Source organism: Alosa pseudoharengus, unplaced genomic scaffold (genome assembly GCF_046254945.1).
Source record: "Alosa pseudoharengus isolate Yale_2024_CS ecotype anadromous, Long Island Sound unplaced genomic scaffold, YU_APseudo_1.1 YU_APseudo_1.1_scf_20, whole genome shotgun sequence".
Lineage (NCBI taxonomy): Eukaryota > Metazoa > Chordata > Actinopteri > Clupeiformes > Clupeidae > Alosa > Alosa pseudoharengus.
The window spans coordinates 10,790,375-10,804,108 of record NW_027468664.1 but is presented as its reverse complement, the minus strand read 5'-3'; the positions used below and the strand labels follow the sequence as shown (position 1 = coordinate 10,804,108).

General features: G+C 42.8%; 1 protein-coding gene across 2 annotated transcripts; it reads right to left on the bottom strand.

The window, feature by feature from the left end:
- On the bottom strand, nucleotides 1-13,128 carry fgd4b (FYVE, RhoGEF and PH domain containing 4b). Of its 2 annotated transcripts, none has more exons than XM_076296545.1 (17): nucleotides 12,928-13,128; nucleotides 8,790-8,909; nucleotides 7,444-7,615; nucleotides 6,389-6,812; nucleotides 5,620-5,709; nucleotides 5,159-5,304; nucleotides 4,833-4,989; nucleotides 4,605-4,743; nucleotides 4,438-4,496; nucleotides 4,127-4,273; nucleotides 3,044-3,216; nucleotides 2,914-2,944; nucleotides 2,717-2,794; nucleotides 2,496-2,621; nucleotides 2,159-2,323; nucleotides 1,435-1,575; nucleotides 1-1,024 (listed from the first exon to the last, which is right to left on the bottom strand). In XM_076296545.1, exons 1-17 carry the CDS (start codon nucleotides 13,013-13,015, stop codon nucleotides 764-766), a joined length of 2,517 nt encoding a protein of 838 aa, XP_076152660.1. In that variant the 5' UTR covers nucleotides 13,016-13,128; the 3' UTR covers nucleotides 1-763. The 2 variants fall into 2 exon arrangements, with proteins under 2 accessions (XP_076152660.1, XP_076152661.1); XM_076296546.1 differs by lacking the exon at nucleotides 12,928-13,128 and adding an exon at nucleotides 10,317-10,446.
- Nucleotides 13,129-13,734: the final 606 nt, after the last annotated feature.

Below are 13,734 nucleotides of genomic sequence, written 5' to 3'. Positions count from 1 at the left end.
CAAATTTAGAACAAACTTTTATTAAAATTACTGACAACCTCTAAAACAGCATATATTACAGAGCATATATTATACATTTGGTTAAATTTGTATTAACAATCAGATAAAAAAAAATGTACTATGAATTGAACATCACTGTTAAAAAAACATTTTAGGAAGTGGCATTGAGGTGTCAAATTAGAAAGAGTGGAAACAGCAACTTACTTCTCTCATCAGTGTCCTAGTAGCATTGTGTAACAACAAGTACATCCTGTGACACTAAATGCCCAGTGGCCACTTCAGTGCTATGCCACTGTAAGCCTTTTTCTCAAACGGAGAACCCTTTAACAAAGTTGGTTTAAAAGATCTTTGGCGCAGGATTGACATAGTTTCCATTTGGATCATACAGTAGAAGCCTGAAGCCAAGACATTGAGTTTTGCAACGTGTCACACATGCAGTTGAGATCTGCATTTCTGAAGCTCGACATCTTGCAGTGTCTTCCTCTATATGTGTGTGTGTGTATGTATGCTCTCACAGTTACTTTGTGCAACTGTGAGTATATCTGGGTGAGAGTGTGGGTGATTTTTGGGTATTTTTCTGTGGGTTTGTGCGCACACATAGACACCATGGTCCTTTCTGTCTGAGATACCTTACTCTGTCCCATCAATGTGAGCTGGTGCATAGCATGCCAAGCTATAGCTGGTCTGCTACAGCACTGCATGCTCTATTCACACATTGTCTATTCACAGCGAATTGAGACTGGCATAGCGTGCCACTGCCGGTCTATTCAGAGCAGTCGTAGCCTAGCTCCATGGCACCGTTGGGTGTACCCGGGCTGTTGGGGAGGGGGCTCTCGGGAACCTCCCCCTTCACCGCCAGCCGGATCACCTGCAGCCAGCGTTGCCTCATCTCCTCGTTCTCAGCGGCGAAGCTGTGGGCGGACTTGGCGTGGCACAGACGAAAGCTGAACAGAGGGTCCCCAGGCCGGGGGCTGTCCTCCACGCTGTAGCCCACCAAAGGAATGGTGGAGTGGGCCTTCACATCCTACAACGCAAGGGCACATTCAGTAGAGATATGGAATAGGGCAATTCCATGTAAAACCGTCATGTCCATAACGCCAACTAGATGCCATGGTATTTGTATGATGCGAATGATTATGTCAAAAGTTTTTCATGTAAGTTCTACAACCAAGAAGAGTGAATGCTCAAATTTCAAGTAACCATCATTCACAGATATTGCTTTATGCAGTATTAACAGTACTGGAAAGACACATTGTATCAGTATGGGTTTCCTTCATTGTCTTAACTATAATCTTTGAATTGATTGAACAAGAGGTGCTTTAACACAGTTTGTTTCTATTTCCCATTGAGCGACTCTGACGGTCATCCTCACAAACTGATGTGTAATGTCATAGTCCTCATCAGGGGCTGAGCCTGGGCTATTCTGAGCCTTACCTGAGGGGCTCCATACAGGTAGAGCACCAGCGCTTCTTTCTGGGGGATGATGCACCACACCCGCTGCCAGGGCTTGGCCTTCTCACTGTGATGCAGGAAGCCACATACCAGGCTGTTTCCTGAAAACTGAGCAGCCTCAATCTATAGAACAAACACACATTCAAGCATTAAAAAAGCATTACAAAATATTCTACTATTAAATTTAACTATTGTATTGATGTTATTTGTATGTCACTTTGGGCAAAAGCGTCTGCTAAATACCATAACCATTAAAATGGTATATAGTGGACTGAGGTAGAATGGTGATTAACAGGTAACACACTGGCCTTTCTTGTGCTTCCCCTTAGCTGAACCAATCTTAATAAAATTGCACTTCTTCAAAACTTAACCAAAAAACTTAGTTACACTGGTACACTGTTATTCTTGTTTAACAAGTACTTTAACAATTTTGCCTGTGCAGCACCAAAAATATTTGTCAACACATACATACTGTACATATTTGTGTGCACCAAGTGTGCAGACACGAGTCCATAACAGCATAAACAGTATACTTTTGAGGCACCCATGCGTATGTCCGTGATTACATTGTGCAAAGCCATGTCTGCATAAGGAGTATACTCAGAGATGGTTCACCAAGATCTTTATTATATTATACTACACTTGAGCTGTTAATGTTAGACCACTGATGGGGAGCAGGGTGTTACAATAGATGCTCTCCTCTTACCTCCAGAATGCCCTTCTTCTTGCTATCGTTCCTCTTGTACTCAGTCTTCTCCTCTCCCTCCGTGCGCCCCGTCAGGACAAAGTAACAGTCTTTACACACCTTGTTCATCTTGTTACTGTCATACTCAAGAGGCGCCTTGTTGTCTGAGCACTTGGAACAAACCACCTACAACGAAAACAGTCATCTTTAATCTAAACTGACACCGAACTACAGTAGGAGAGTCTGATGTCAGATCAGGTGTGTTTAAATGAAGATATGTGCATGGAGTGGAGGACAAAGGGTTTGTTGGTTTTATTTTGAAGCTGAAAGAGTGTGTGTAGGGTATGCTGAGACGTACGTAGCCGCAGGCTCGGCAGTGGTGTCTTCGGCGGGTCAGAACGTTGAAGGGCTCCTTGCATTTCATGCACATGGTCACCTCATTGTCACGGATCCAGCGTGGAGCCCGTCTCCCCAGCTCCTCTTTCTGCACCATACATAGACAAACACACACACACACACTAAATATAGCTATAGCTTTTATGTAACCAAGTTTCACAGGTGTTAAGATGGTCTACGTACCGACACCTCATCCTCATCCGCTTCTCGTTTCAGCGTTTCATTTTTCTGCTGAAATATCTCTATGGTCTGATTGAGGACCTAAAACCAACAACAGTTTCACTTTTAAGTAAGCATCTTATGATTACTTAGGTGCGTGAACAAAGAGACAGAATTGTTGCACATTTCCATGAACATAGAGCAATTCAATGCTTTTATACCTTTATCCAGTCCTCTTTGTCTTGCTCTGACCTGAAATGATAAAAAACAAGTTTTGAAGCTTGACAAACATCAAGAAAAACATTGAAGCCAGTCAAAAAGCAGTCGAAATCAGCAGGACTACAAACTGACCTGGCCTGCAACTCAAGAGTCCTCTCCTTGCCGGACACCTGAAAAGTGTGAGAGTGGCCCTCGTTTGAGGTCTCCACGACCTTCATGCCATCAACTCCGATTCGCGTGCGGACTGTGTATTTCTGCCCCACCAAGCTGAACTTGGGAGTGCAATACAGCAGCATGTTGTTGAACTGGGGAGGACAACAGGGGAAGGGAAAACACATGAGACTCTCTGGGTCTGAGGGAACTGGGTCATAAGACACCACAACAAATCACACATCATAATCAAATCACACCATATCCCTCATAAAAAATTGTATCTCAGACTTTTCAATGCCTGCTGGAATAATGTTTGTGAGGGAAACAGTAATTAAAATGTACTACACTACATAAAAATGTGAGATGAAGGAGTTTCAAGGGTCCAGTATATGACTGATTTTATGATTAAAAAGAGCCACAAGCTGTGAGGGAAAAAAAAACAAAATAGACACAAATTCTTCAGAAAAAAACAGAATAGACACAAATTCTTTAGAATTCTTCAGAAAAATGTGACAGTAAATTGGACATTTCATGGTGTCAGACAGACTCTTAGATAGAAAGCCCGAAAACTAAGTTGATATTAACATTATTGTTTTTTTAGACACAAAGTCTCAGACAAAGACAAAGTAGTGTTTTCAGCACAGTGAAAATGAAAGCAACATTTAGAGCAACAAACAGGTTAAATATGGAACCAAAGTTTCAATAGCTGCCTTCGCTTCCGCCTGACGCTTAATGTCTGCTTTAGATGCAGCACTGAGATTAGCAGAGGTCTAACCACTCTGCTTTGCACAACATTATTTATATGGACTGTCCCCATCACAGCAACACTTCATCTCACCTCACATCACATGTCACAACATTATCATATGCATTAAAAACAAAATGGTGTTAAAGAAATGTAGAAGTATCAGTTCTAACACATCATGAACACGGAGTAAGTATTTTTTTTTTCAGGACCTACTACTACTTGGCCTCTGTATACCATGTGGCTACTTTTGTCCTCACATATAAGGTAAATAAAAAAACATAACCAAACCAAAGCAGAACCAAAGCAGCTCTCACCAGATAAAGGTATCTCTCCATGGCTGAGGTGTTTCTGGCTGCCAGCTTAAGGATATGTCCCTCCTTGATGAGCTCATTGGAGGCGTGCACGATGTCCTCCTCCCCACCCAGCATTTCATGGATCTCCATCAGCTTCTTGAGGTTCTCCTGAGAAAACAGATATTGAAGAGATCAAGATATCACAAGACCACTTCAGCTACATGGCATCATTGTGGGGGGGGGGGGGGGGAGATAAAAACTGATTATTTTGATGACACTGTTGTCTTTATCTAATCAGCTTTGGTTATAAAAGACATAAAAGAGGCTCTTACCATCTTGCGAATGGCACTGTTGGAATGAGTGGCAGCCATGGAGATCATGTTCAGCGAATCTATAGGGTCAGTTTAATGGAGAAAATGTTAGCAAACAAGATCAACACAGAGAGCACAAAGAAACTTCAAGAGGGTGGCGAAATTCTGCGTCTCTTGACTTGTCTCACTTTCTGCATCTCTACGATCCGAATCGTCTTCCGGAAGTTTCTTCAGGTAGTCCTTCAGCAGCATCTCGTAACGTGGAACCCTCTGAACGGGCTCCAACATGTGGTGCTGCAGAGTGAGACTCCCACACTCCTGGAGACCCTGCAACAGTGCACAACGAGTGCACATCAATACCACACACCTCCACACTCATCCTGTCTTTCTGCTTCTAGAAAGGGCACCTGTCATACCTGCACCTCCTGGAGAACCGCTCGAAATGCTGCCGAGCGCTCGGTCCACTGCTTAAGGAGCTCCATGGCGCTGTCAAAGTTCTTCACATACTCCGCGTACATCCTCAGGAAAGGAGCGTGCTGCTGAAGGATGTCACCAATTCGTGGAGTGGAAGCCCTGAGGATCACACACACACAGACACACACACACGAACATAAGTAATGTGTAGAAACACACACAACAAACATATTATACCCATTTTCTGATCACCAAGTAAGAGTCCCATAGGGGCAGACAGACAGACAGACAGACAGACAAAGACTGAAGCACAGAGAGCAGAGCTCACCATTGGCCCATGCGCTTCTCCAGGTCTGGCAACAGGAATTGGCTGTGGAAGGCGTATATGGAGCCCACATTGGAGAAGATGCTATTCACCACCTCTACTGGGAATGAGCCCTTTGTAGCTTCCTCAGTCAGCCTAGCACAGAATAACTGCACACGTGCAAGTCATAAAGCAATGATGAGATGAAGCATGTCAGCATGTTACTACCAAAACAAACTAAAACTACACCTTCTCCCACAACTGGCACAAACAAACAAATGAACAAATCACATATACACCCATGTACATTTTTACTATTTGCATTACTATCAGTTAACAAAGTGTGCATTACTGGTACAGGAAATTCAGCTGCTACCAGAGAATATGGGTATGGGAATATGGGTATTTTAAATAGTGTATGAGGAGACTTAACATAAATAAAGAACACACACACAACACATGCATGTAAGAGGGTAGGTACCAACCTTGTCCAGCAGGTGGAGCCGTGTAACATAGGCTTTCTCTGTGTGCAGGAGCTCATTGGCTATCTTATGCAGCTTCTGCTCTCTGGTTTCCTATGTGGGTTGGTGTGGAAACATTAGGGCCAGACAAATGTATTAGAGTGAGCAAGAGATAGAGAGAGAACGATAAAAAGAGAGTAACAGAGGAAGGGAGGGGAGAGAGAGAGAGAGAGAGAGAGAGAAAGAAAGAGAGAGAGAAAAAAGAAAGAAAGAAAGACAGAAAGAAAGAAAGAGGTAAGCAGCAGCAAAACCAATGACATACTAATGACATACCCCAACAATAGATAAAAACACCACAAAAGCTAACTCCTAATTTTGTGCTGAGCCCTCAGTGAAAATGCTGTACAGTCTGCACAGCACCATAAAGTACAAACGGAGGTGTTGTGTCAGCTATTTTTAACTGTGAGTTCCTGTGAAATGCGAAAGGGCAAATGTGTGGTTTTCAACAACTCAAATAAACTAAACTAAATTCATTTGGGACACTTACAAAGAAGTATTCCTTGTAAAATTATAAGATTATGAACTCAACAACTCAAACGACTGAGATAATACTGTTAACAGCAGCCCAGTCAGACAAAAACAAAAAGACACAACACCCCAGAAAATAAAAAAAAAATCAAATAAAATAAAATAATAGTATAACATAACATTTGAACAACACATTGCATTCGACCAAGCATTTAACCAATTGGTAACCAGCGTGGTTGTGCAGTCTGACTCTGGGTCTACTCACTTTCATCTCGGGGGCTGGCTCCTCTCTGCAGGCCTGCTGCTGGTGGGCAGCCTGCTCCTGCTTTGGGCCGTTGGTGGCTGTTGTTGCTGCTGCTGCTGCTGCTGCAGGAGCTGGTGGAGCTGGGACCTCCTCTCCGCTGGGCCTCTGCTTCTTCTGGCCCTCAGGAGCTTCCCCGTCCCCATTCACCAGGGCTGGGGCCCCTTTGGCCAACGCTGCCGCCGCCGCCACCGCCGCCTCCTGCGTCTCCTTCACCTCCTCCGCTTGCATTAGTGCGTCGTTGTCGTCGTCGCAGCCGGCCGGAGACTGGTGCGCATCCTGAGACTGGCCAGTTCCTGGCTGCGAGCGTCTCGGCGGTCTCTCCTCCGAGTCGGGGTCACCTCTGGCGTCCTCGCAGGGCTTCAGGGACGAGCCATTGGCGTTCAGGCTGTAAGTGGTGGCCAGAGAGAGAGAGAGAGAGAGAGAGAGAGAGAGAAAGGGAGACGAGCGGGCAGGAAAACAAAAGAGATCGTCAACAGTCAGTGCGGAGCGACACACAGACAAGAGCAGAGAGAGAGAGAGAGAGAGAAAAAATTTCAGAAAACACAAACCACTAGAGGAAGTGAAACTGTGCTGAGCTGAGTGCAGCGAAGGGGTGGAGTATGTCTAGTGTGCAAGAGAGAGCGAGAAAAAGAGAGAGGGCGAGTGTGTGTGTGTGTGTGTGTGTGTGTGTGTGTGTGTGTGTGAGAGAGAGAGTGTGTGTGTGTGTGTGAGTGTCAGTGTGTGTGAGTGTGTGTGTGTGTGTGTGTGTGTGTGTGTGTTCTGTCTGTGAACCAGTGCTACAGCAGTTCCCCAAGGACAGTCTTTGCCCTACTTCTGAATAGGCACACACCAGACGGACACATTAGTAAATGAGCACACACAAGCGTGCACACACACACACACACACACACACACACACACACACACACACACACACACACACACACGCACTCACGCACATGCGACTACACACGCACACGCGCACACACCCAAAGAGAGAGAGAGAGAGACGAACGTGCGCACACACACATTCACACCTGGTTTCCTCAAAGTGGCTGATGAGGTCTGACACATTGGTGAGTTTGGAGGGACTGGCCACGTTGGTATCTTCCTCGGCCTCCATCTTGGTGCCAGGGCTCCTTGTATCACTCTGCCAGGATTCGGTTTGGTTTTTCAGAGGTCTCTTTGGCCTCACTGGCACTGATGGCACTGTAAATAAGAATACATATCAACATCACCGTTCTACAGCTCAACATGCCCTTCTACAGTATCTCCAAGTAACATTCTGAACAACAACCAGCACATTATTGAATTCCAAAATGATTTACATTCTTCTCTAGGATTCTGAGATTAGAAAGACTTTATTTGTCTGGCATTTGTATGTTTGAAATGTTTTGAGAGAGCAAACTGAATACTGCTGGACTGTGATGAATTAACTGAGGGAAATGCAGTTCTCATTTACTAAAACAATGCTGTCCTGTAGTGGTCATTATTACCGGATTAACAGATACTTCCAGAAGAGGGCGCAACATTTCCTCATGGCGTGTCACAGTTTTGACAGTTTTGACAAATGACTCAGTTGTGCAATGAATGCAACTGGCCTCTGGTGTATTTCCTCAGTCAAAGCCACAACAGCAAACATTTATCACATGGATCAATACATTACTTTTATCAATTGATTTGTGCAGTTTACTAATTGTACTGCGGTGCAACTCAGTATGTTGAAAAGAGAGAAACTAATATGTACAATGTAGTTTCATGATAAAGGGCTATATTTCTACATGACTTGACACTAGATTAATCCCACTCATTCATGCTATTCTAGCGCCCCTTAGTGGACATGTTGTGGTTTTGAAAAAGACATTTTGACCTGAGTAGCAAAAGTATAGTATTAGTAAAACTAAAATCAGATGACATGTTAAAGTCTCCATATAAAGAGGATTACTCTGCAGTTAAAGATACAAATTCTACTTAAAGATCTCATTAACAAATTCATAATGAGGTCAACCCATCAGGTCAAATAACATTGAAGAAATATGAGAATATAAATTCTCATATTCTCACAGAATATAAATACAAATGTGTTTTTAAAATAAAAATGACTTTACTTAAACCTACTCACACATCTTAGGTTCATCAATTACTTTGCATATCATGACAGCCACAATAGCACAATATCACATAACACTAGTCAAATCAACTGAAGTACAACTGAACTGTCCAAAGACATAGTGTATAGGTCCATACAGTCAACATAAGGCATGAAATTGAACTATTTATGTTCACCCGTCATACCTGAACCTGTTCACTAGTTGACACTCGGCCAGATGAAACAGCAGTTATAACTTACATGTGTGCTGAGGAGCTCTTTAGGCATTATTACCTTGAGCTGTGAGCTGTGGGTGGCCACCTGTGAGGGTCCCCAATCCATCTAGAAATCCTCCATCATGGCTCCCAGTGGTGCAGCTATGGGGGGCGGCACAGGGGGCTCCACTGCTGGGACCTGTAGGACACGGTGATCACACAGAGTTAGACAAATCACTCAGCCTACACATACTGCACATTTAGAACTTAGAACACACTCTGAGCTATGTGCACATTTCCCTGCCTCTCATCGCACCTGCACATCCTCAGAGAGAGAGAGAGAGAGAGAGAGAGAGAGAGAGAGAGAGAGAGAGAGAGAGAGAGAGAATAGTGGCCTGAGGTTCACAATGTTCTCTATCTTGACTAATTCTTAAAAAAAGACTCACTGTATGAAATTCTAATTATCTCCCCCTTCAAGCTACACAGAGAAGCCCAACCACTTAGCTGGCAACAATGCAAAGCATGAATGCAATGACCTTTAGGGCGTGAAAGGAACCGAATCCATGAATCAGACTGATCTTCAGCCGACTGTCTTTTTCGCTTCAGCTCGTGCGCCTTTGTTCTGTAATTGTGACTGCCATAACACCTACACTACAATGTGAAACCAGAAGCAAGACATGCAAGCCCTGGCCCCTGGAGCGCGACCCAATACTTAAGCTCCGCAGTACCGTACAACAGCTTTAAACAGTGCTTCAAAGTGTGCTAACTAAGTGCATCTGAGCACATTTTTCCACTTACAGAATGTGAAATGGTCTATTTGTAGGCACACTGCATTCCTTTGTGGAGCCAGTAAGCCTTGCTCTCCAATCACCATCCCTTGATACAATGTCTTCTCTTAAACCTCAGCCTGGAGTATCGCTAAGGTTCACAGGCCCAGAGCAGTAAAAAGCTATTTAGTTCAGTGCATCTTGCTAATCATTTATTGACAGAGCACTTCCTTAATCTCACTTCTGCAACTGAGTTACCATCTAAAAAAATGAGAAGTCCACTGGACAAAATTCTCTGCTGTAAAACACTATGAAGAGCCACAATTATTCACAGAAAATCCCCAGAAAATATAATACATGATCATCGCAGCAGCATCTATAATAGTGGCATCTATTACAACAATTAGATAAATTACAAATATACTTTTTGTAATATACAGCACTAATAACCACACTGATGTCAGACAAGTGGCTGTGTAGGAGTTGAAAAAGCTTCAACGTTTCAGCAGTGTTGTGTACTACTCTAAAACAATGTTAAGGTAGAGACAAGGGGAACCTTTAGAATCAGCTACTGTATCAGTTAAATCATACATCAAACACAACAAATACAGGGTCAGAAATGCACACGTTAAGCCATATCATGACCACACAACACAGACATGCATGTCACAGAAATATATCAAGGAACAAAAAGAAAGAAAAATGTTTAGAGACAGAATCAGCAGTGTTACCTTCATTTTGTATTCATTTTCACACACACACACAGACAGACACACACACACACCGTTCACAAGCCTTAACATAATACAAAACAAACAAAACAAAAAAAAGACACTAACCGGTGATTGTATGATTGGTCACTCTCAGTCACAAAGAAATAGCCACTAAAGAGTCTGCAGTCCTTTTGTGTGCTCTAGTCCAAAGCACTTACTCTAATCTACGCCACTTTACCTCAACCCTCCTCTACACTGATATTAACAGTTTAGTTCCCTTTTTGCCGCCCCCCTTCCTCTCAGTATCTGTGTATGTCTGTGTTTGTTTGTGTGTGTGTGTGTGTGTGTGTGTGTGTGTGTGTATATATACTGTATGTGTGTGTGTGTGTGTGTGTGTGTGTGTGTGTGTGTGTACTCACTGCCTACAAGGGCAGGGACATCCCTCTCCATTTTCAAAAAAACTCCTGAAGACCCAGCTCTTTAGAGAACATCTCCTCTCATAGCACCACTTACAACAAGTCTTGCTGATCCTAGCACTTACCAGCCGTCTTGAACTGACACTCAACTGTTTAAAAACAGCACTCACTGATGCACTTATTCTTACTGTACTCTACCATTTTTAAATTGTCCTAAAATTGTTGAGAGAATAGCTTTAAAACTTAACTGTTACCATGTTGTTAGTCGCTTTGGTTAAAAATGCGTCAGCCAAATGTAATGTAATGTAATGTACTCATTTCCTGGGTAAACTAATACAGTAGTGCTCAAATATAGACATTAAGTAAATAAAGGAAAGCAATAAAGTCATAGACATAATTATACATCTTATGTTCTTTCTTACATATCTGATGCACAACGACTACTAGTTCCTATTATACAGGTCAGCGGTGGTTAAAACCCAACCGTTTCAAAGTGCAAAACACGTCCATAGCTTTCAAACTAAAGTTCTGTTCACCTGATTCAACGGCAGTATTATCTAAAGAGAAAGCAGGCACTTTTTTTTTTTTTTTTTCATTTCACTGGTAGGACTTCAGCCACCATTGACGTGAACGATAGAGCCATTATTTCTAGAACAGGATGTTGCATCGGCTATTACTGACACAGAGGAAACTTTAATAGCCTAATGTGAAATGTAAATGGTGCCTGTGCCCACTGAGTTTGAGGGTTTGAGGGGATGTTCATTCAGACTAAATCAATCAAGAGCTGATTTGCAATAGGGCTGCAAGATTTGGGGAAAATATTTACCGGTAATTGTGATTTTTCTGACAGATATTGCGAATGTCAATTAAATGAATTGATGTCTCTCTAATTTGTGCCACCCCTGATTGGTGACCACGCCCAGAGCACAAGAAGCACCCCTGACGACTGTGAAGCTCACCAATCAAAATGTATTTGCCTCTCACGCACACACATCCACCAACCAGAAGAGGCACAGTCAAGGATGATGAAATGGATAAAAAGTAAAACATGTGAAAAAATGAACTGTGGCCGATTATTTGTAGTGTTTGCGATTAGGTAACTGCATTGGTTCATATTGTGATTACGACCCCAATGGTGCCCCACACCCAGAATGAGTCATTGTAAAAGATGTACTGGTATCTGCATAAAATTCATTTTCAGAATTTACAGATCTCATGTCAACTTTTCTGAAACACCAACAGGGTCATCAAAAATCCGCACAGAGGGACAGGTTTGAGGACATTCTGTTTGAGATGCTCAACTGTACGCAGATGTTGTGGCACTGTTGAAATGTTGTGGATGACCCCACTGGGGTAATTTGCTCCACCATGAAAACCACACATGTTGAGTGTACTTTTGAAACCAATTCAATGTTCCAGTTTGATAGATTGACACAGACACTGCACATTTGGGGAAAGGGATTGAACAGAGGCCCTGAAGTGTAGAAAATCATAATGTGTACCATCACAGATATCAGAGGACTCTGGAAAAGATTTAACCATGAACCAGCAAAAACAGACCAGGGCCTGTGTGCATGACATCACATCTGGTAGGCTACATAGCCTCAGGCCAGTGTTTCACTGAGTGGCTCTTTAAATGGCCTAGATTCTCTGAGCTTAAAATACAAAACAAAGTGCGCTCACTGAAATGTCACTCCAATTAAACAACATGACTCAGATCTATCCATTTCCAAATTACAACCAAAGTGATCTTTGGATAAAACCTGGCTAATTTGTGGAAGCAGTATAGCCACAGTTTCTGGAGCAATCCTTTAAAATAAGTAGCTTATCAATCATTATCAGCATATGATGAGCTTGACCGATTACTGTACCACTCTGTTTGGACAGATAGGGGATTCAGTCAGTCCTAATCATAAGCAGTAACAAAGGGTAACGCAGTACCATCGGGGCGCCCCTAGCCGCACAATAACAGAACGCTAAGGCTATTAAATTCAGTGCCATGACACCCAAATACAAGCACGCTTTTGTGTTCCTCTTAACAGTGCTACAATATTAGCCTACTTTAATATTCTCGCCCAGAGATTGCAGTTTTCTATATATATTGTGTGCGTCTAAAGCTAAGCAGTAAACCTTTAAATTCGTTTGTCTTATGGACTGGATAATGTCACAAGGTCTATACACAACCTTCTTCATGACATGCGATCATTCATGAGGTTTGGCATCAATACTTTTCTATTCGCAAGAAGTAGGCTAGTTGCTCACCTGTACAAAATACTGAGTGCGCTTAAGCACAAAATACTGGTGCTATGCTATAGCCTCACCATTTAGCCGCCTCCTGAGTGCCGTCCGTCTGAAATCTTCCCCATCCTGCAAACTTTTCCCAGACGGCTTCTCCATGTTGTCAAACATTGCGAAGTGATTCACACCTCTAGGTAGGTAAGCAATAAGCCGTAGTCATTTATTAGAGTGTTTCCCCCTACTCTAGCCTAGAACGGCAAACAACAGACTCAGTGAAATCCCATTCCAAACGTCAATATCGAAGTGACACCACGAACGCCTGGAGATCCTGAGATTAACTCGGAAAGGTAAAGGCTACCGCCCATTCCAATTTCACATCCCACGCCTCCGTTCATTGTAGGCTACATCATAGAGTAGGCTATAACCTATACACGAGACATTTTACTCGATAATATGCGTCGAACAGAATGGAACAGGTAGCAAACATGGTTCAACATTACTCTTACTTAGGGGATGGGCTAAAACAAATAAATACCAGCCAAAATTTTGGAGACACAAATTTCCATTCCACTCCATTATAGACAGAATACCAGCTCATTTGCATTGGTTTTTATTTAATCAGGGCAGCAGTTTTCAGATTACATTATGTGCTTTAATTGCAAAAGGGTTCTATGTTTTCTCAGTTAGCCTTTTAAAATTATATCGGATTACTTAACAGAATGTGCCTTTGCAACATTGGATGAATGGTTGCTGGCAATGAGCCATTTCTTTATACAACAGTGGAATTCGCGGTTTCCTGTTGTTTTCTATGGTTCGGCAGCGGAACAGTGGCAGCAGTAGCGTAAAGGGGGGTTCACATTGCGGCAGTGCTGTAGCCTAGAAATCTAGAC

Coding starts and splice junctions, on each gene's coding strand:
- fgd4b (XM_076296545.1), bottom strand. CDS start 13,015: ATGTTTGACAACATGGAGAAGCCGTCTGGGAAAAGTTTGCAGGATGGG. Junction 2,795..2,913: donor ACAAAGAGGACTGGATAAAG/GTATAAAAGCAT, acceptor TGTTGGTTTTAG/GTCCTCAATCAGACCATAGA. Junction 1,025..1,434: donor ACCTGTATGGAGCCCCTCAG/GTAAGGCTCAGA, acceptor CTTGCGTTGTAG/GATGTGAAGGCCCACTCCAC.